Here is a 20818-nt window from a genome sequence, read left to right as displayed (position 1 = left end):
CGCACCTGCTGCCCTGGGATTTTTTCGTCTTTGGCCTTTTTGTGACCGTCCGCATATCATCGGGTATCGGCATCGTCGAAGCGTAGCCATGTTCAGCTTCTGCAATGACAAACCAATCGTCGGTCAGCAGAGTCATTTGCAAAACAGTCGGGGGGGAAAAACCGTTGTCGAGTCAAACACAACTCGTGGACTCGTCAACTCGTTTGTCCCGAATGAATTATTTTAATAAAGGTTGACTCAAAATGCTGGCAGCGAATTTGGGTAAAATTTTATTCGATTCGACATGTTGAAATTCCATTCGTTCGTCGTGAAATATTTAAATCAAGAAACAAAATGCATTGAAAATTTATTTATTTAAACGGTCACATTTTAGTTGTCGAATACGTGGGATTGTATTTTCGAAAGTTAATGATGTTAAATGGGATCGAAATAACGAGGCTGAATGTATCATTCGGATCGAAAGGGTTAAGAGCGCGGACGGGGCCACGAACGTGGCGGAATAAAGTCACGTTCTGTCTTGCTAACGTAACTTACTATGGGCATTAAAGCCTGTGCGCAAACACCGCTTCGCGCTGGCATCGACGATCCGCGCGCGCGCGCGCGAAAAAATCGAGATTTATGTTACGATTTCAGTTAACGCCGCCCCGGTGAACGAGACTCGCGAGCAACCGCCTCTTCAGCGAATAAATTCGAAAGCGTAACAATACTGGGAGAGAGTGCAACTTCCGCGAGATCACTGCGATCAAATTTCTGTCGATGCTAGACACCGTTGATGAAACGCGAGCGAAGATCAACGTAAATCGAATTTACGAACTGTCGAGTTTCAACTCTTCGTCAATGTCTGTTGTAAACTACGTCCAAGTAAAAATCATCTAGAAATGATATAGTTGGAAATTTTGTTTATATAGAAAATAAGGTAGCAACCGTGAGCGTAAACGAGCCAGCGTCGCGCGCCCTCGGTCGAAGATAAAAATCACTACGTAGCCCGTTTTCGAGCGAACCGACCGTCCGGATTTTATCTCTTGAAAACAGCAACTGATGTATCTATCTACTGCCAGGAATTCTTCCGTTACATAAATTTGCCTATCAACGAACAAAAATAGCACTGACCGTAGATCGCCGCTAAAATCGCTCCAACCGCGAACGCACGGATAATTGTGCACGAACGTCAATCGAGAAATTGATATTACGTAAGAGGACGGACAGCAGGAGGATCCGAGGACACGCGGCAAAAACTCGACGCTGAAGCACCGCGGCGATACTGGTCACCATAACGAGCGGTGTAAATTATAAATGCCTCCTTTGGCGAGTCTTTTGGCCCGATCCTCATCATCGTACAACAGGCTTAATGGCAGCCGGTGAAAAAGAACACGCGCGCCCGCGACATCGACCATCTGTCCTCGTGAAAGAAGAAAAGCGTCTCGTTCGCATGCCATGACCATAAGGCCGCACTCGCGCGTCATGCAAAAGAGAAATTCGCGTCGTGAATAGCGCGTCAAAGTTACGCAGAGGGAAAGAGACGGAGGTACGGAGAAGGGGGGGTGAAAAGCAGACCTTATGGAACTCGTTTTTAAAACCAAATGGGAGATAGAAAGGGTTGCAACGGCTATTTCCAAAAATTCGAACAAAACACGGAAACCCGTCTGTGCGTGGGAATCCTGGAACAAAGGATCGCAAATAATGGCCGAGATTTTATTTTCTGTACGTTGGCCCCCCCGCCCTTTTTTTTTTATCCGCTTACTCGTTGACGCTAAACTATTCGCCGAAAGCCGTTGCGAAGGCATTAAATTTTTTCGAACGTTGGCCGATATACAGGCTGTACGGTCACCCCTGGGAAAAATTTTAATGGGGGATTCAAGACAAAAATCAAGAATACCTTATTTATTGATGGAGGCTTCGTTAGAAAGTTAACAATTAAATTCAAAAATTTCAAATGGTTCTGGAAAAATTATTTTCGGTTGCGGGGGTCAATTACAATCATTTTTGGTCATTACTCATACCCCCGAAATCCTACGCACTTTCCAGAAAAAAATTCCTTACTGAAAATCTAATTAGGTGCCTAAATTTTTCGACAGAAAGAAAAAAAATTTCAAATCGTTTTAGAAAAATTCTTTTCGGTTACGAGGAGCAATTACGATTACTTTTGGTGAATAGACATATTCCCGAAATCCTACCCACTTTCTAGAAAAAAATTCGAGGTGTGAAATTTTTCGACGAAAAAAAAAAATTTCAACTCCTTCTGGAAAAATTATTTTCAGTTGCGGGGGTCAATTACAATCATTTTTGGTGATTAGACATACCCCCGAATTCCGACTGAGTTCCGAGAAAAAAATTCGAATAGGTGGACAAATTTTTCGACGAAATTGAAAAGTTTGGAATCAATCTAAAAAAATTATTTTTGGTTGTAGGAGTCAATTACAAGCATTTTTGGTGAATAGACATACCCCCGAAATCCTACCCACTTTCTAGAAAAAAATTCGAGAAGGTGTGAAATTTTTCGACGAAAAAAAAAAATTTCAAATCCTTCTGGAAAAATTATTTTCAGTTGCGGGGGTCAATTACAATCATTTTTGGTGATTAGACATACCCCCGAATTCCGACTGAGTTTCGAGAAAAAAATTCGAATAAGTGGACAAATTTTTCGACGAAATTGGAAAGTTTGGAATCAGTCTAAAAAAATTATTTTTGGTTGTAGGAGTCAATTACAAGCATTTTTGGTGAATAGACATACCCCCGAAATCCTACCCACTTTCTAGAAAAAAATTCGAGAAGGTGTGAAATTTTTCGACGAAAAAAAAAAATTTCAAATCGTTCTGGAAAAATTTTTTTTAGTTGCGGGGGTCAATTACAATCATTTTTGGTGATTAGACATACCCCCGAATTCCGACTGAGTTTCGAGAAAAAAATTCGAATAAGTGGACAAATTTTTCGACGAAATTGGAAAGTTTGGAATCAGTCTAAAAAAATTATTTTTGGTTGTAGGAGTCAATTACAAGCATTTTTGGTGAATAAACATACCCCCGAAATCCTATCCACTTTCGAGAAAAAAATTCGACTCGGTATTGAAATTTTTAGTCGAAATTAAAGAATTTCAAATCGTACTAAAAAAATTATATTTAGTTACGGGGGTCAATTACAATCATTTTTGGTGATTAGACATACCCCCGAATTCCGACTGAGTTCCGAGAAAAAAATTCGAATAGGTGGACAAATTTTTCGACGAAATTGAAAAGTTTGGAATCAATCTAAAAAAATTATTTTTGGTTGTAGGGGTCAATTATAAGCATTTTTGGTGAATAGACATACCCCCGAAATCCTATCCACTTTCTAGAAAAAAATTCGACTCGGTATTGAAATTTTTAGTCGAAATTAAAAAATTTCAAATCGTACTAAAAAAATTATATTTAGTTACGGGGGTCAATTACAATCATTTTTGGTGATTAGACATACCCCCCAATTCCGACTGAGTTTCGAGAAAAAAATTCGAATAGGTGGACAAATTTTTCGACGAAATTGAAAAGTTTGGAATCAATCTAAAGAAATTATTTTTGGTTATAGGGGTCAACTACAAGCATTTTTGGTGAATAGACATACCCCCGAAATCCTATCCACTTTCGAGAAAAAAATTCGACTCGGTATTGAAATTTTTAGTCGAAATTAAAAAATTTCAAATCGTACTAAAAAAATTATATTTAGTTACGGGTGTCAATTACAAGCATTTTTGGTGAATAGACAAACCCTAAAAATGCCACGTACTTGTGAGAAAAAAATTCGTGTAGGTGGACAAATTTTATTAATAATTTTGTTAATAACTTTTTAACGAAGCCTCAATCAACAAATTGGTATTCTTGATTTTCGTCTTATTTTGGCCTCTAGAATCCCCCATTAAAATTTTTCCCAGGGGTGGCCGAACACTGTATTCTCGATATTTGATGAAGTCCTTTACTTGGGACTTTATTAAAGTTCATTCCTACTATAAATTATCCATTAAAACGATAAGCGTATTACCTCGGGGGGTTAAACGTAATACCAAATGCGAATTCTTCTGGCAGCATCGGGAACGGAAGAGAAAGAAAAAGTTACGAAGGACAACTCGACGAAAGAAGTTGAGTCATTCAAGGTATTTCACCCGAGCGACGACTGAACGGGCAAAAGACAGTCGACCGTAGAGAGCGATGAATTAACAAAACATTCCGTCCCTTTCGAGTTCACCGATCGAATACAGCGCGAAGGCAAAAGTGCACAACGCGAAAGCGTGTAACGCTCCCGAACGTCCTCTATACGTTGGTCGCGCGCGCGTGTGTGTATATATCGTGCTCGTTAGCGGTCACGTGGATTTTTTTCCGTCACACAGAGGCGAGGCGTGTCCTATTACGCCACGGGATACGCGTAATGTTTTTTCGTCGTTCGACCGTTGGAAGCACCGAATCGGCGAGGAACGAACCTCGCAGAGGTCAAAGGAAGTCATCAGAGAACGCGAGACAGAAAACATTCACGCGCTACTCCCCCTTTTCTATTTTTCTCTTTCCGTTGGAGACGAACAGGGAGAATTGAAAACGCATTCCCCCCCCCCCCCTCTTTACCCACCGAATCGTCGACTATTCAGCGGAGATTGTAGGAAAGTGTATTCCTCGTTGAGCAACTGCACTCTTCGAAGTTTCTCGCGCACGGACAATTTGATTCGCCGGGGACGCATTCATCGCGTAACTCCGTCGTTGCTCGATGAAATTCGCTAATGCCAGTCCGGGACATTAGTTTAACGCTCGGTGAACGCGTTCGCTGCGATCGGAGAGCCAAAGCCGATTAACACGTCGAGCGCCAGACCAATATTCCTAAAGCCTCCTATGAAATCAGAATTTTGTTTTCAGGCAATCAGGGACTACCATTTGTTTCGTCAACCTCGTCGAAATCGCGATTCGTTGTATTTAACGTAACGTTAAAATTAATTTTTACAGATTCGTAACGACAAATCGTGTCGCGTATACGTGGATGACGTGGCAGTCGATGTGTTAACAGGATCACCCCAAACGACCTCTGAAAGGACTAAAACTTGTGACTCACGTTTTTCGGTGATCCGTCTTTTGTTCAACGTCACTAAATCGAACGCTAACCCTTCTCTAACAGTTATGCTCGAAATCTGTTATTCGTCATCGCGCTTTCTGTTTCGCACAAAGACCGAATTACTCGTGTAGTAGCTAACGAGGGAAGGCACGGAGTCGAAAGGCATTATAAACCCATCAAGTACCAGCGTTCGATTTAGAGAATATATGGAAAGATATTTCTTACTATTATTAAACTTTATACGAATATCGTAAAACTTCTCTTTACGTAATTATTGAATTTTTAATAAAAATAACTTAATTACGAATCGATTAAAATGAACAAAGTCAGTCGACGTGCCACGCGCGTCATTCCAGCTCAAGGGGTTAATATTATGTCGCTTCAATATTGCATATATTAATATCAAACAAAGTTTTTCTGTGCCGGAAAGTATCGTGGCGTTATTCGTTCCTGTTAATTTTTGATTGGAGCCCCGGCTGCTAAATTTCTAGGTACGCCACAGGACAAGACCGGTACAGCCTCCACGCTAATAAGCGTTCTTTTACACGGTCGTATCGTTTGGAAGCGTTTTTGAGGGAATCCGTGCCAAATAGGCCAATTAATATAACGTAACAGCCTTATCTCGCGTATCTATATAATAGTTAACGCTCGATCGACGATTCGCCGTGATTGCCCCCCGTTCTTCTCGACGAGCGGCCAATAAACCGACGCGGAAAGCTCTTTCTGGGGCTCGGCCCGTCGAGCTTCTGCTCGTTCAACGGGCACACGAAACGTCCCTCGCTCGCGTGATGCGAGCTTAAACCACGAGAGATCGATCCACATAATGGAGGGAGAGGAGAGAAACAAAGAAGCCGTTCTCTCGGGGTGTTCGGTTGAACGTGTTACGTGACGCGCGACTCCGTACCACGCGGATCTTAAAAAGAAACAGGAAAGAAGAATTACGACACTGTAAATCTCGGACCAGCTATTCGAAGGCGAAACGCAAAATCGCAGAGAAATGCAAAGCGACCCAACGTTCATTGTGATTCGTATATTTCGGTTATTTACGTCACCGAGCGATATACGACACATACAGAGTGTTCGGCCAACCCCGGGAAATATTTTAATGGTGGATTCTAGAGGCCAAAATAAGACGAAAATCGAGAATATCAATTTCTTGACTGAGGCTTCGTTGAAAAGTTATTAACGTTCAAAGTTTCAACAGTATTGAATTTTTTTCTAGAAAGTGGGTAGGATTTCGTGGGTATGTCTATTCACCAAAAATGATTGTAATTGACCCCCGCAACCGGAAATAATTTTTCCAAAACGATTTGAAATTTTTTAATTTTGTCGAAAAATTTGTCCACCTACTCGAATTTTTTTCTAGAAAGTGAGTAGGATTTTGGGGGTATGTCTGTTCACCAAAAATGATTGCAATTGACCCCTGCAACCGAAAATAATTTTTCCAGATCAATTTGAAATTTTTTTTTTCCGTCGAAAAATTTCACACCTTCTCGAATTTTTTTCTCGAGAGTGCGTAGGATTTCGAGGGTATATCCCTTCACCAAAAATGATTGTAATTGTCTCCTGCAACCGAAAATAATTTTTCTACATCGATTTGGAATTTTTTAATTTTGTCAAAAAATTTCAACAACTATTCGAATTTTTTTCTCGAAAGTGCGTAGGATTTCGAGGGTATATCCCTTCACCAAAAATGATTGTAATTGACCCCTTCAACTAAAAATAATTTTTTTAGGACGATTTGAAACTTTTCAATTTTGTTGAAAAATTTCACATCTTCTCGAATTTTTTTCTAGAAAGTGGGTAGGATTTTGGGGGTATGTGTAATGACAAAAAATGATTGTAATTGACCCCTGTAACTAAATATAATTTTTTTAGTATGATTTGAAATTTTTTGATTTCGTCTAAAAATTTCAGTATCTACTCGAATTTTTTTCTCGAAAATGCGTGGAATATCGAGGGTATGTGTAATGACCCAAAATGATTGTAATTGACCCCTGTAACTAAATATAATTTTTTTAGGACGATTTGAAACTTTTCAATTTTGTTGAAAAATTTCACATCTTCTCGAATTTTTTTCTAGAAAGTGGGTAGGATTTCGGGGGTATGTGTAATGACAAAAAATGATTGTAATTGACCCCGGTAACTAAATATAATTTTTTTAGTATGATTTGAAATTTTTTGATTTCGTCTAAAAGTTTCAGTATCTACTCGAATTTTTTTCTCGAAAATGCGTGGGATATCGGGGGTATGTGTAATGACCCAAAATGATTGTAATTAACCCCTGTAACTAAATATAATTTTGTTAGTATGATTTAAAATTTTTGAATTTAATTCTCAATAACTTTTTAACGAAGCCTCCATCGACAAATTGGAATTCTTGATTTTCGTCTTATTTTGGCCTCTAGAATCCCTCATTAAAATTGTTCCCAGGGGTGGCCGAACACCCTGTATATGTCGGTGATGTATGAAAGACAATCTAAGATTTGCATCGGGTGCGTATCAACAAAGTTGAGCTAATTCAGTAATCCAGAAAAACAACAATATTATCGACAAATTAAAATAATCTGTAGCAGCATTTGAATGTAGGTGTAAGGGCGCGAAATAGCAAGAATTAATTATATGGGAACTGTGTAACGGTTCCCGCGTGTTATGGTCACGGACGATGTAACGGTCGAATTTTTCTAGGGGAGAAGAGAGCGCGCGCGATACGAACAGCAGGGTAGAAGGCAAACAGAAACGATCGGGTTCGCGAAATGCAAAAGAGAAGAAGAGGAGAAAGATAACGCGCGATTTGGTACGCGCACGCGAGGGAACGCAGCAGCATCGAATACGACGCAGCAGTATTATAAGTGGAGTGATAAAATGAGATCATCGTTGACGCTTCTCACGCACTGCTGCACACGTACGCTCGGCGAGGCGACCTACGCACCGCAGCGACACACAACGACCGTGCTGCTGCTGCGCCCGGTGGAAAAAACAAGGCGCATATATTTGCCGGTATTTATCGGCATGGCCCGAAGAACGGGCGTGCGCTATGTTGCGTCAGAGTGGCAACACCATCCACGAAGGTCACGCACTCCGCTCCAAACTGACCTGGACATTTTTGGGATAACATTATTTAACTCTGGAATACCATAGCGGGTTACTGCATTCCCCACTTTCTTTACTTTCACCAATTCATTTGCGATATCAGTGTCGTAAATTGTTAAATATTTCGAACTTCATTCAGCGTCGAGTGGCTTTCCTAATGTAAAAAGGAGTACGAAATAATTTATATTGTTCTTTTGTCGGGTAGGTTTAATACACTAATTAACACATTGTGTTATATTCTTTTTGAAATTTTAGATACACGAAACGAAACGTAAATTTAATAAACGCTTGTTGTTAACACTGCATATTTTATTCCACGGTTTGGAAATAACCAACACGTTCCAATAAAGTGACATTACGTCACTGTTTAACAATTAGAATACAACTTTGTACTATTTACGGGATGAAATAATGATAACTGTGCACAAACTTTACTACATTTATTATTTCGTTATTTCGAATAAAATTTTAGCCAAGACTCCACGTCGAATTTGTCTACATTCGAATATTAATAAAATTAAAAAGTATAAAATACTCGAATAATCTCAACTTTACTCTGAAACCCGTATAAATCGAACGCGCAGAAGGATCATATTTGCATTCAGAGGGCGCCTCGTAACTCATTATCCGCGAGCCACGTGGAAGGACAGATCGAGAAAATTCCGATTGGGAGCTGAATTCGTCACGACGATTGACAAATCAGGAGAAACCCACGAACGAAGAAGCAGCGAAGCGAAGAAAGGCGTAATAACAAAGGTCGCGTTCCGAGATCCAGTGACGGCATATGCACGTTAGTTGCCATGTGCCAATGACACTGCACACGCACACGCAAGTGCGATTTGACAGCGTTCGAGAAAAAAGTATACAGCAGCAGAGCGGTACTCACCTCTTTCCCTTCGTTCAATATACTCGGCGGCCTGTAGTAGGGCAGCAATGCTCATATTTCCCCGGTTTGGCGTAATTCTGGCGGCTTCGGTTCACTATCTCTTTCCCTGCGATCCCCGGCACTTGCACCGCGCGACACACAACGCGACAAACGTTCAGAAACGCACACGAGCAGCCCCGTACGCCGCGGCGATGCGTTGCTGTTGTTGTTGTTGTTGTTGTTGACGTTGCTGGTTGGCGCTGCTGCCGCCTCTCGGACTTTTCTCTCCACCCGCCTATTCAACCGCCTCTCCTTCTCTTCCTCCTCTTCCACCGCCACCTTCCTCCTTTTCTCGTCCGTCCGCGCGCCTTGCTGGCTGCGTTCGCTTACGTGCACGTAACGACGACACACGCGAGGCTAGCACGACTTCCAACGGGCGCTAGATTCGCGGACGGCAGATCGACGGCCAGGCCTCTCCAACCGCGATAGACATCAAGAACCGTCTTTTTTTTCTTTCTCTCCCGATCCTCGCTCCTGTTTCTCGAATATATCGTTCTCCCTCCGTCGCCTGTACCCGAGTTCAACAATTTTCTCGTCTCTATTTCTTTCACGTACGTCCCTTATTCGAGGTTCTCCTTTGCCAGTTCGCTCGTCACCCGTGGTATTTCTCCTCCTTTCTCGCTTGACGACGTTTCACTGTACTCGTGTTGCTTCCTCTTCGTCTGTTTTTTCTTTATCCCCCACTCTTTCTCGCTTTCTGTCTGACTTCGTCGGTTCTTCTTCTTCCTTCACCTTCGTTTCACAACATTCACTACGAATCACACCAAAACACCGTGAAAAGGGAATCAACGCTCCGGTGATATACGAGGGCAAAGAGTATTACGACGCGCCGCTGCTTCTACACTTCCATACAGGGAGTCGCGTGCGAGCGAACAACCGATAGCGTGGTGTTTTCGCGACGCGGAGAGAACAAACGCGAACGGTACAATTGGAAGGAGGCACTATGGCGAAGTCACTAGGCGAGTCGAGAGGGTCGAGATTACGCGTGTCGCCGGTAATTTATTGCGGACGAACGAACGCGAAGGGACCTGACCTCGATCGTTGGCCGATCTTGCTCGCGCGCGATCGCGAGAACTATTATTTTTGGTCGGAAACGCGAGTACCGGTGACGGTGTGCAGCGTGCGTGTGAGTGTGTGTGTGTGTATGCGACCACTTTACGTGCCGGCTACTTGTTTTGTGCAGCGACCTTGAACGCGTAGATCTTACGGAGCCGTGCACCGCGAACACGAGAGAATGGTTCTAGATGTTGCGATACTCGAAACGTCCACGCGAACTATCGCGACTACTTGCTATCGAGTTCGAGCGCTTTTAATAGGAAAAGAAGGAGAACCGCTCGTAGACGGTGACTCCGTTCGACTTTCATAAAAACGTAGCAGCGGGGTAAATTAAATTCTATTTTAATACGAAGAAAACAATTCGCGCGAATCAATTGCCCGTTTCCCTCGATCCACGCGGTGTAACTCGGTCAACTTCACGCGGGGTCAACGATTCCCATCAAACTCACGCACTGCAATATGCAATGTTCGCGGCAGTCGGCGAAGACGAGCCACTCGTAAAGTCCTACGTCGATAAATCTGTAATTTACTCGTCAGAGAAAACGTACGCTGTCACGCGCGAAACGACGCACGGCAGATCTTCTAGAAACTCGCATCGTACGCGACCGATCGCGGTGCCGCTTCGTACTGGTTTTCCGTTCAGGATGAGAACGCAAGAGAAGGTGCTCCCTTGATTCCGTTCGCGGCCGGACTGCGAGCAATTTTAAGTACACATGCACGTCACACCGCACAACACGCCCACGCACACGCGCGCGACCGTAAATGAAAATGCGTGTACGGGATCGGTAACGAATGTGGTTCCCGTGCGAGAAATAGCAGCAACACGGTGGCGTACACGCGTCGACTGTGCGTGGAACGTTGCGCGAACACAGCGCGAGAACGGAGCGATACGCAATACGCGAAAGCAACCTTAAGAATCGGACGGACGTGTACGCCGCGTATCTGGCAATACGTTAACGTGCATTTCTGACAACGTTCTAACGTGGATGTGGTACCTATCGTCTTGTATACATGGCACTGGTTAACGCGTGCGTGTGCATGACGCAGAGGATCGAGTGTATTTCGACCCTATCGTCCACCTAGTGACATTTGGCACGCCGGATACGTTCGCTCACACACGAAAGTAGGCGCAGCTGAGCGACGACGTAAAGAAAGACGGTCACTGTGGATCGGCACTGCCTAACACTACTGCTGCACAGGTTTTCGCGGGTACAGAGAGGGGGGGCTAGTCAGGACAAAGAAAACGAGGCTCGAACTGACCGACGACGACGAGCCCACGAGCCCCCGACGACGACGACTACGACAAGCCGACGAGCGAGCGACAGCCTGATACCTCCGCACTTCGCGAGCACTCTCACGCATTTATCGATGTCAAACGTCTCTGCACCGTAGAAGCACCAGGCGTCGTTTCTTACGGACCCGTTGATTGGCCGAGCGGTGCGCGAGTGCACTGCCTCGGCCAATCGACGTTAACAACACGAGGCTGCCGTATGAGCCGCCACCAGCACCGGTGGTGTCACGTGAATCTCATGCCCGAAAACAAAACAAACAGCTGGCCGTGTTCCTCGTCTCGCACTCTTGCACGCTATCGTGCGTGTGCTTTTGATGCACGATATTCCTGGAGTATGTATCCCCTTTATTCTACACGATACACAAAAATCAAAGAATCGCGTATCTAGAAGCAACGTATCGATAAACCTCGCCATTACCGATCAAATCGAACAATAAGATAGTAAAAATCCGATCGATTTTTAAATCATTCGTAATATCGTTTTGCGCTCCTTGTTACAGTTTATACGTCTCTTTTACGTCGCAAATGTATTGTACTTTGACATAGACGTTGAGTAAGATGGAAAAGCTTGAGAATATCAAGTCATTACCTTCTTATCTCGAGCATTTTAAGAAAAGTGTGTTTGAAAATTCGTACAATCGCGCCATCTTCTGTACCCACTTATCGTCACGCATAGCTTTTTCAAATTGGTACTTCTGAATCCTCCGCGATCTACGTAGCGTCTACGTAATAACGCGTTTGAATAAGACGGATCCATGTCGTTATTTCGCGAAAATCGATAACTTTGTAGGTTGTGATAGTAAAAAACATATACGGAGAGAGCTTAGAACGCCGAGGCCTATAGACTTCTAGGATTCCCGTCAAAGGTTAGAAGATTTCTACAAGGAACGCTACTCGTCTACGAAGTTGTCAACGGACTTGTGAGTTGCATAAAATTTATAAATTTTACCTATTTATTGTGATTTTTTTAATGAAAAGAGATGACAATCTATAAAATATGTGGTCAAGTATTTGTAAATATACATATATTCAAATGTCTTATATTGGTTTACGAACTGTTCGCGAGCGCGATTACTACTTACGATTCTTAAAAATAAAATTCGTACCTTTTGCGTACCTACCATTTTACGATATATTTTCTACCGATGCGTTCAAAATTATATGTTCATGGAAAACATAAAATACACGTGTTAGCAACTGAATCAACATTTACGAGAAAATTTTACCCAAATAGTTGCAAACTTAAATAGTTGCAGGTTCGTAATAACGTTCTGCGAATATCAGAATTTCTACTGCATTTAAATAACAAACTATTCAAAGTATTTACAGATATTTATTTTTATTGCGTTACATTCATTTAATAGCGTATAAATGTTCGTCTAAATAAATTATCGACTGAGCAAGTCGATGTATTATTAGAAATATTACGTGTTTTAAATAAAAATAACCTTTAGAAACGCCCTGAAACGTTAATAAATTTAGATCAAACTATTAAGCATAAATTATATATCAAACAAAATTATTATTCAATATTGGCTGTTTATTTATTCACGATTCAAGCTAAATGACATTAAATATTAGAGAAAATAATATTAAAATTGATCGCCAAAATACCGTTTCTTTCATTTTTTATGTAACTATTTTATTTGATTCGTAAACAAAATATACATATTAGCACTTTCTATAATTTTTTTTATATTAATTTCTCGGTAATATCATTTTGATTTTTATATTAAAATTTTTTCAATTGCTTTTTATTACATTCGAGATACAGGAACTATATTAAGTAATGCAAGTGCATTTTGAAGCACAATTTGCAATGCATGCAGCATGTACAATCTCGCAATCATTGTTGGAATCAAATGATCGTATGCTTCCTACAACAGGAGAATAATTTATTACACGACAATGTTTATAGTATCATAAATAATAACTAACAACTGAACTTACAGTTAATATTCTGATTTTACGGTAATAGATACTAAATTTTTGACACAGTCTTGACAAAAACATGCATATAGCCTGTGGATTTGTTTGAAAAACAGGTTCATACTTCAAGCAGTCCTTTATCATTTCTTGGTACCCGATAATAAAGTTATAGATAAGTTCCCATTCTTCCTATGAATAATAGGTTTCGTAAATCATCAGGACTTTCTGATAATAACAATTGAATAGTTATTAAACAAACTACCTCTTGATGTAGCAAAGTAAAGTCTACATCATGGATATTTGGTAAATCAGGATATTCTCCTGTTAATCTTTTACCATTATATTTTTCAATGATGGCGTTTATTCTTACAGAATTATATAATATAAAAGACGCACCTAAAAACTGATAATGATAGAAATCGTTTGTGTAGAAAGTTTAACGAACTTGTACTAAATTAAGAATTTATAAGAACCTTTCATATTTGTGGTGCCCTTATCAGGTGCAGAATTATGCCCAATAATAACCGAACGACTCGGTTTTATAGACAGTAATTCAAACGTGGCTGTTGCTTTCGCGACATTTTCAAAGAAATGGTTATCTATCTGTACATTGCAATCGTGTGTCTCAAAATTCTTTTGGTCGTTCATTGCTTTCAGTTCGTTACTTTTGTTCCGAATATAATCTTCCCACTTTAACTTTGTTTCCTTAGCATTTGACTTTAAATTTTTTACAACACCGCACACATATTTTTTATAATTTTCGTCCGCATTCCCCTTAGATTTAGTGGTAAATACGAATTTGTAATTGGAATCTTCTTCCCCGACTCTACAGCCATGTAGATTCAAAACATTTTCAGTGACACTTTGTATCAAGCATAATCTAGTGGTTGTGAGTTCTGATTCCTTGTCCCGTTGTACTTTCAACTTAAAAGCTTTGTCAATCGATGAAATTCTGCCAAAACTGTGTCCAAGATCAATAACTCTCTTAATTGAGTTCGCTACAAGAGGAGCACGATGTAAGAATAAACAAACACGTTCCTTTTCTAGGAAGTATCTTTCTATTTTTATTTGCCAGCTGTGGCTAGACGATATCAGTAACTGCAACACCTGTAAAAATTAACATTTGTCAATTCTGAAATTAGGTTATGTTTGATTTTTATAATATCTATATTCTATTGTAGTTTACCTGGTTTGCAACATCTGTATCTATCTTAACGTCTATATTGCTGCTATGCATGTGCAAGAAATGTTCAAAGATTGTTGTGCACTTGCATGTGTTTTTATCCTGTAACGTGCTTTTCCATACTTTAAGGCTAGGTAAAAAATATAATTCACCATTTGTTGATAAATTGTCATTGCTTACTTTAATAATCGAAATGTTTTTGCAAGCATTACCACTTAAATACAATGTAATATTGTCTATTAATGTTTGTATACAAATGGATGATGAATTATCCATTTGGAGCTCTATGTGTAAAATACTTCAGTCTGACTAGTTCCATCTGCTTCCATTTATGAAACTATAATATCCTCTGCTCCTTTTATTTTTTCCAAAAGTATAATATACTACAGTATACTACCCACAGTATTTAAAAACTGCTAACAATCAGCATACTGAATTAGAAAATTCTACTAGCTTGTTCTTTTCCAATGATTTAACATTACAATAAAGTAAGTAATTATTTTCAATGTTTTATTTATTAGAGACACAGGGTAAATTGTGCAAACAAGTGATTGCAAATAGTAACATTAATATATTATCCGCTATACTTATAAATACGTTTTATGTATCTTACAAAGTCATCACAAAAAACAATTTTCTATTTAAGCGTATCTAGAACGACGATCGATCATTAAGTAAATTACTCGGCCATAATACGTTAATAATACCTATAATTCACATTGTTCTTTGATATCAGTTATCACATAGAATGGTGGTATTTGACATACGCTATCGCAGCGAGTTCTTTGCAAAATTCTTCCGTGACGATCACACTTTCGAATAGGGTATTCTCCTTCCCCCTGAAAAAACGAGAAAAATTGATAATTTCACGTATAAATTGCTCGAGCGTAGAATTACCACGAGTTTTCGCTGGTTAGTCGAGCAACGGAATTCGTTTTCGATGCTAATTTTATTTCCATCAAAAATAGAGAATTCAATCTTTAAAATAACCCCAGGAAGGTCATTGGACTTGTTCTCTTGGAGTCGTAATGATCCAAACACTAACAACGTTTCGACCAAGTGTACCTATAGCGGAAGGGTAAATTAATGTTCAAATTTCGTTGCGTACCCTTCGTGGGAACAGTCCTGCAGCAGACGTTCTCGCGTCTCTTTCAGCATTTGCTTGTGATCGGGCGTCTTTGGTACCTCGTTCACGAGCTGCTTGACGACTTTTTGCAAGCAAGTGAACAAGTTTTTTGTGCCGGGTGCTAACGGTAGCAGCGGATTCAATAAAAATTCATGCAGGTACGGATGAGGTAGGAGCGCCAGCCTCGAGATCACGACTGTTAGCTGCAGGTTGATCTCGTACTTTTGCCGCGGAATATTGGCCACCTTCTCGAACAGCATCGCCATGAAGGGGCCCACGTAGAACCGTACGGAACAGTGGTCCGCCTCGGGCCTCGAGTCCGAGCTCGCTGAATCGTCGATGGTCACCGCCTCTAACGGCCAAGCCATCAGCGAACAGTCTGTTAGCACAGTAGAATATTGCCTTTCCACGTCAGCCATGTATCGCTCGTAGTTGTTCACGTCGGTGTCTGTTTGCAAATAACGCGGAATCAGGGACAGGAAGCTGAAACGGAATTCGACATTGTATTCTTTGTAACGATCTTCTAGCGATTTCAATTGCAATATTCACCAGTTTACAATTCTATGAATGTTACTAGGTGCTAACGTTCTGCTGTGCCTCTGCTCGTACGAGAGCTCCATCATGCCCTTCTTTTCCCTTTCTCGTTCGTCCTCCTCGTCGCTCCACGAGGCAATCGCACTATCGGCGGCAGTGTTATCGTAATAGCCCCGCATCGACAAATAGACCAGCACCAGACAGTGCAATATATGCTCGTTTCTCTTCTCTATCATTTCCTCGAACAATTTCAACGTTTCCAATGTCAAATCGTCGCTGTCCGTGAAACAGTTGTCTATCAGCCTGTACAATACGGGCGACGTCCACACGTTTGGTATTTCCGGGCCCCTGTCTTGCCCCACGAGCCAATAACTAATTTCTGGAACAAAGGTTAACCTTGCACAGACTAGACAATCGTGAGACGTTTCGAGCGCCATCTTTTCAGCCGTGTGCGGTACATACCTGTACACAGCGAGGCGGAGGTCAGTTCCTTCAAACATTTCGTGACCAACGCGGTGATCAGAACAACGTGATGCTCGGCCAAGGCTGGCGTCACGATGCTCTCGAAAAAGTTCACCCTGATGTTCTTGGCCAATATCTCGGCAACGTCCGGATGCGCCTCTTTTATCAGTTGATTACAATAGTCGAACCACATAAAGAACGCGGCCACCTGCCTGCAACCCGAGAACTTCTTCTCTTTCGTCCACGCTGGCGAGTCCAGGCCCCACGTGACGTCCACGCTGTCGATCTCCGTCGGATCGACGTGCGCTGGAATGGCGTTGAACAGATTCTCTAGTCTACTCGATATCAAAAACGTCAGGTCGCTGTTTGCTATTGTCTGGGCGAACGACGAGTCCTCCAGGGACGCCAGAACCATTATTCCCTCGCACGCCCTTATCCTCACAGTATTGTCCTGAAAAAAACATTACTTCAGAACGTATTGGACACTCGACTAAGTTGGTCTGGGTCAGGATCATCGAGGATCGTTTTCACAACCCCCCACTTCTTTGCAAATTTAATCCTTTGCTGTTTTGGCACATCTACTAAGCAGTCGCAAGATACAGATGCAAATTCTGTTAGCAATTATGGCAGAAAGAGAACAGCAGCGTCTTCACAATAAAGATCTTTTGAAACGAGTCTGTTCCGTGGAGCATGTATAGCTCAACAAGACAAATAAGATCTCTGGGCTCCATGCTTTTGTTCCTTCTAAACGGTATCGGATGGCAATCCATTAGCTAGGCTATTAGAGGATAGTCTAGCGTCACTTCCCATACTCGCCACCAGAGGGATCGCTCTCACAAGCGCTCGACCGACCCCTCCGTTGCTACATATACATTTTTCCAGTCGTCTAAGGCATGGCCTGAAAGTCTTACTGACGAGTCCACTAGCAGGCCCGGAAAATAGTTTCCTCCATCAAGAATCTTTTTCAACTTGTTGAGCTATAGACTTATTGCCATCTTCCTAACGAACAGTTCATCTCCACCTCAAAACTCGTTGCTTACCGCAGTGTTTATGTAACTCAACAAGGCATCTAGTAGAAGGCATTTGGATTTCTGCGGCGTCTTCGAGGGCAATAGGCTCTGATCGTTCGCCGCGCAGCTGGCGTCCTCGAAGTCGTCGTTGAACTCGAGGTCCAGCCGCAGGACTCTGAGGTTCTGTAGGTGGGTGCCAATCTCGTTGATCAGAGCCACGTCCTCGCACTTCTGCGAGGCTTCGTAGTCCTGGGGCTCGCCGACCGACGCCGCGGCGCCAGAATCGGAATCACAGACGGGTTTCTGCGTGGCAGGGCTCGAGTCCTGCGACGTGTTCTCAGCCTCTCTGGAGGATACCGACTCGTTCGATCGGCTGGTCGTGACCATGTTGTCGGCCTTGCTGGACGATCTGTTCGACCCCAAGGACCGTCGCCTGTCGATCTTGGAACTGAACAGATTGGGATTGATCAGCGTGACCGTCTGGCTGTCCAGAGGTTCGAACAAAGGATTGTTCCTCCTGGCCGGCACGTAGGTGACTTTCTCGATTTCCGTCTGTTCGGAGTTCCTTCTTGGAGCGACGTTGTGCCTCTGGGCCGTCGGTGCATCGTTTATCATGTTGGTTACGTGGGGATACTTGCACACCAGGAAGCACAGCGTAAGAAGGAACTGTACCTCCTCGGGCTCCATGGGGGACGGTACGTTCCCATTGCATAAGGAGATCAGCCGCTGCACCGGCCCGTAGATCGACGTGTGGTGCAACAGAGGGTACTTCGATCTTCCTAGTAGCTTCCTCAAGAAGGACATGCAAACCATCCTCATCCCTGGGGGAGTCTCAGCGCCGGCCAACGTAGCCAGCAGGTCCAGCAGCTTGTGCTGCAACAAGTACTCCAGACACGGGCCTGGCTCATTTTCATCCTTCTCCTCTTCCAACAAGATTTCTAACAACTTGTCCAGATGACGAGGTATACCAGTCGTCTGTATCGGTGCCTTGTAATTCGTCAGGTGGTTCACGTAAAAGTTCATCAGCTGCTTCCAGTGGTACGTGAAGTCTTGCAACGGCGTGGCTGGCGGCGCTATCTGCAATTAACGAGGAAACGTTAGTAACCAGGAAAAAGAGGCAGAACGATAAGCGAAACAGGAGATTGAATTACGTCATCCCGCGCGTTATCGAAAACAACGAAATAAGGCGCAAAACACGGCAGCAAATTATTCAGCGTGCACATATTAACGAATCGCGTCAAACCAGGGCAGGTGCAATGTTAAGCTTTAAACAATTACATAAGAGGCTAAATTTAACGGCGCACATTGTTCGACAGATGAGCCCGCGTCGATATGAGGATGGACACTGTCGAGACACTCGTCGATATTATAGGGCAATTTAGGCACGTTTCGTTCGCGTTGTATTCCACCTTTCACTTTCATAGTCTTCTTTAATTATTCTCTGTTCATGTTATGTTTAGTTTTTACTTTTTGGCCTATAAGGAAGGAATCTTAATCACATTTTTTACTGAAAATCCTGCTTTAAGACCTGACTACGTTGTCACTATTGATAAGATATTTTTAATTCCGTATTCATCACGAATGTATGGAAACAACACCTTTTAAGATCTTCCTATCAAGCTTCGACTATTAAACAAGAATTCTTTCAATCTTAATTTGAACCCTTGTTTAAGATTGCCCAATTCTTTATATTAATAATTTTATTATTGTTCCCTTTTCTTACTGTTTACTCTGTGTCTGAATTAAATTAATTACATTGCCTTCACTCGATAAAACTAAATACAAGATACCCTTATCTCGTTTACTCGTAAAGAGCAAACGGAACAGACGGAAACAGAATGCTATTGTTACGCGTTCGTAACATCTTTTTATTTTCGCCCTGTTGTAAAAAAGAAACATTCAAACGGACCGGGGAAAACGAACACAAATAGGTGGGGGGGAAGATATGTGGGTGCGGAACTGGTTTATTGATGGTCAAAGGCACGGCGTGCGAATCGATAGGCAAAACGTAAATAAATACAGAGACACGTGAGACGGTGTGAAGCGGCGTGAAATCGAGGGAAATCGTGGAAATACAGACGCGACGTACGAGTACTGCTTTGAATGGGTCTCGCGTTGTTTACTACGATCGAGCAAAAAAAAAAAAAAAAATATGGAAATGATAATTGAGAAAGCACGTTACGTCGTAGTACGTGTAACGCCGAGAGAAGATAAGCATAGTTGCGCGTGCGAGAACAGAGCCGACGACGCGACATTGCGAAGCTTCGTCGACGAGGGGGTTATCACTCACCACGTCAATGGCATTCTTCAGCGCGATTTGAATGCCACTAATCATTTTCATGCACCTTCTGTTATTCGTACGCGTTTATTTCCCGCTATGCACGAGCCTCGCCCGGTACTTCCGCAGCTCTGCATTATTTTTCATCGTTCGCTCGCGAATCAACCCGTGCGATCGCTCACTGTCCGCGACAGCGAGGCTTTGCGGCTTTGACGTGTCGCGTTTACGGCTGACGACCACGGTGGGGCGACACTGTTGACTACCAATGCGACGAACCAACACACGTTCGAACTTCGAACGTAAAATTAGTAGGGGGGGTAAGAGGAATTGCACGTTTCGGACGCGGTTCGTTAATGCTAATTGACCTTATCGATAAGACTCGCTTAAGAGACCTTGCATTTGACATTTAACCTTAGACGTTGCGGTAGTCGGGTTCTTTCCCGCCTAGTGGAATATAGAAATTCGGCGAGAATTTTCCATTTCGCGGAAGGAAACAGAGGAATATTTTTCTGCTCCGTTGGATACCGATCGATAAAGTGATAACTCCAAATTGTATTTATTTAGACTTTCCAAAGCACGCGATAAGATAATGCAGATAGAAAAGTGACGAGACTGACTCGACCGTCGTACCGTATACAATAGAGTGAGTTAGTAAATTAATTGGCAGAATGTGATAGAAATATAAATAGTAAAAGAAATGATATAAGATTTATGCCTTTTATTTGGGAAACAACGTTTCAGACCATGCACTTACAGCACTATGGGAAAAATAGTAATAAAAATTTATATATTTAACAATGTTAACATTTTTTAGAATAACCTTGATGTATCGCTTCGGACAGTCATTTTTGGAATTATTTTCTCTTCTAA

General features: G+C 42.1%; 3 protein-coding genes across 10 annotated transcripts in view; all 3 read right to left on the bottom strand.

Annotated features, from left to right (window-relative positions):
• The window catches only part of Mxd (MAX dimerization protein), a 304254-nt gene extending 292758 nt beyond the window's left edge, over positions 1-11496 (bottom strand). Inside the window, exons 1-3 of one of the 4 annotated variants that reach the window (XM_076775383.1) lie at positions 11131-11496; positions 9041-9917; positions 6-99 (exon numbers count right to left, since the gene is read on the bottom strand). In XM_076775383.1, coding sequence (XP_076631498.1) covers positions 6-99; positions 9041-9095 — 149 coding nt within the window. In that variant the 5' untranslated portion in view covers positions 9096-9917; positions 11131-11496. The remainder of the gene's footprint in view (positions 1-5; positions 100-9040; positions 9918-11130) is intronic. The other 3 variants (XM_076775382.1, XM_076775385.1, XM_076775384.1) reach the window with 3 other exon arrangements.
• Positions 11497-12948: 1452 nt separating this feature from the next.
• LOC143346625 (DALR anticodon-binding domain-containing protein 3) lies at positions 12949-14896 on the bottom strand. Of its 3 annotated transcripts, XM_076774893.1 has the most exons (6): positions 14751-14858; positions 14542-14668; positions 13829-14462; positions 13618-13751; positions 13377-13544; positions 12949-13303 (listed from the first exon to the last, which is right to left on the bottom strand). In XM_076774893.1, exons 2-6 carry the CDS (start codon positions 14590-14592, stop codon positions 13184-13186), a joined length of 1107 nt encoding a protein of 368 aa, XP_076631008.1. In that variant the 5' UTR covers positions 14593-14668; positions 14751-14858; the 3' UTR covers positions 12949-13183. The 3 variants fall into 3 exon arrangements, 2 of the variants coding, with proteins under 2 accessions (XP_076631008.1, XP_076631007.1); XM_076774892.1 differs by having other exon boundaries at positions 14542-14896; XR_013080454.1 differs by having other exon boundaries at positions 13177-13303; positions 13377-13540; positions 14542-14896.
• A 202-nt stretch (positions 14897-15098) lies between these two features.
• Positions 15099-20201, bottom strand: LOC143346624 (FHF complex subunit HOOK interacting protein 2A). Of its 3 annotated transcripts, none has more exons than XM_076774888.1 (6): positions 18822-18908; positions 17701-18747; positions 16661-17111; positions 16214-16577; positions 15647-16147; positions 15099-15377 (listed from the first exon to the last, which is right to left on the bottom strand). In XM_076774888.1, the coding sequence occupies exons 1-6, from the start codon at positions 18891-18893 to the stop codon at positions 15278-15280; spliced, it is 2535 nt and encodes an 844-aa protein (XP_076631003.1). In that variant the 5' UTR covers positions 18894-18908; the 3' UTR covers positions 15099-15277. The 3 variants fall into 3 exon arrangements, with proteins under 3 accessions (XP_076631003.1, XP_076631005.1, XP_076631006.1); XM_076774890.1 differs by lacking the exon at positions 18822-18908 and adding an exon at positions 19961-20201 and having other exon boundaries at positions 15100-15377; XM_076774891.1 differs by lacking the exon at positions 18822-18908 and adding an exon at positions 18975-19127 and having other exon boundaries at positions 15100-15377.
• Between the last annotated feature and the right edge of the window lie 617 nt (positions 20202-20818).

The sequence above is a fragment of the Colletes latitarsis genome, chromosome 10 (genome assembly GCF_051014445.1).
Source record: "Colletes latitarsis isolate SP2378_abdomen chromosome 10, iyColLati1, whole genome shotgun sequence".
NCBI classification, from domain to species: Eukaryota; Metazoa; Arthropoda; class Insecta; order Hymenoptera; family Colletidae; genus Colletes; species Colletes latitarsis.
This window is presented reverse-complemented; position numbering and strand designations above follow the sequence as displayed.

Excerpts from the sequence above, each read along its gene's own strand:
- LOC143346624 (XM_076774888.1), bottom strand. The coding sequence starts at position 18,893 with ATGTGCACGCTGAATAATTTGCTGCCGTGTTTTGCGCCTTATTTCGTT. Across the intron at positions 18,748-18,821 it reads TCGATAACGCGCGGGATGAC|ATAGCGCCGCCAGCCACGCC; the intron begins GTAATTCAATCT and ends CGTTAATTGCAG. Across the intron at positions 15,378-15,646 it reads CAGGACTGTTCCCACGAAGG|GGGGAAGGAGAATACCCTAT; the intron begins GTACGCAACGAA and ends TCGTTTTTTCAG.
- LOC143346625 (XM_076774892.1), bottom strand. The coding sequence starts at position 14,814 with ATGGATAATTCATCATCCATTTGTATACAAACATTAATAGACAATATT. Across the intron at positions 13,545-13,617 it reads TTACTTTGCTACATCAAGAG|GAAGAATGGGAACTTATCTA; the intron begins GTAGTTTGTTTA and ends TATTATTCATAG. Across the intron at positions 13,304-13,376 it reads GTAAAATCAGAATATTAACT|GAAGCATACGATCATTTGAT; the intron begins GTAAGTTCAGTT and ends CTCCTGTTGTAG.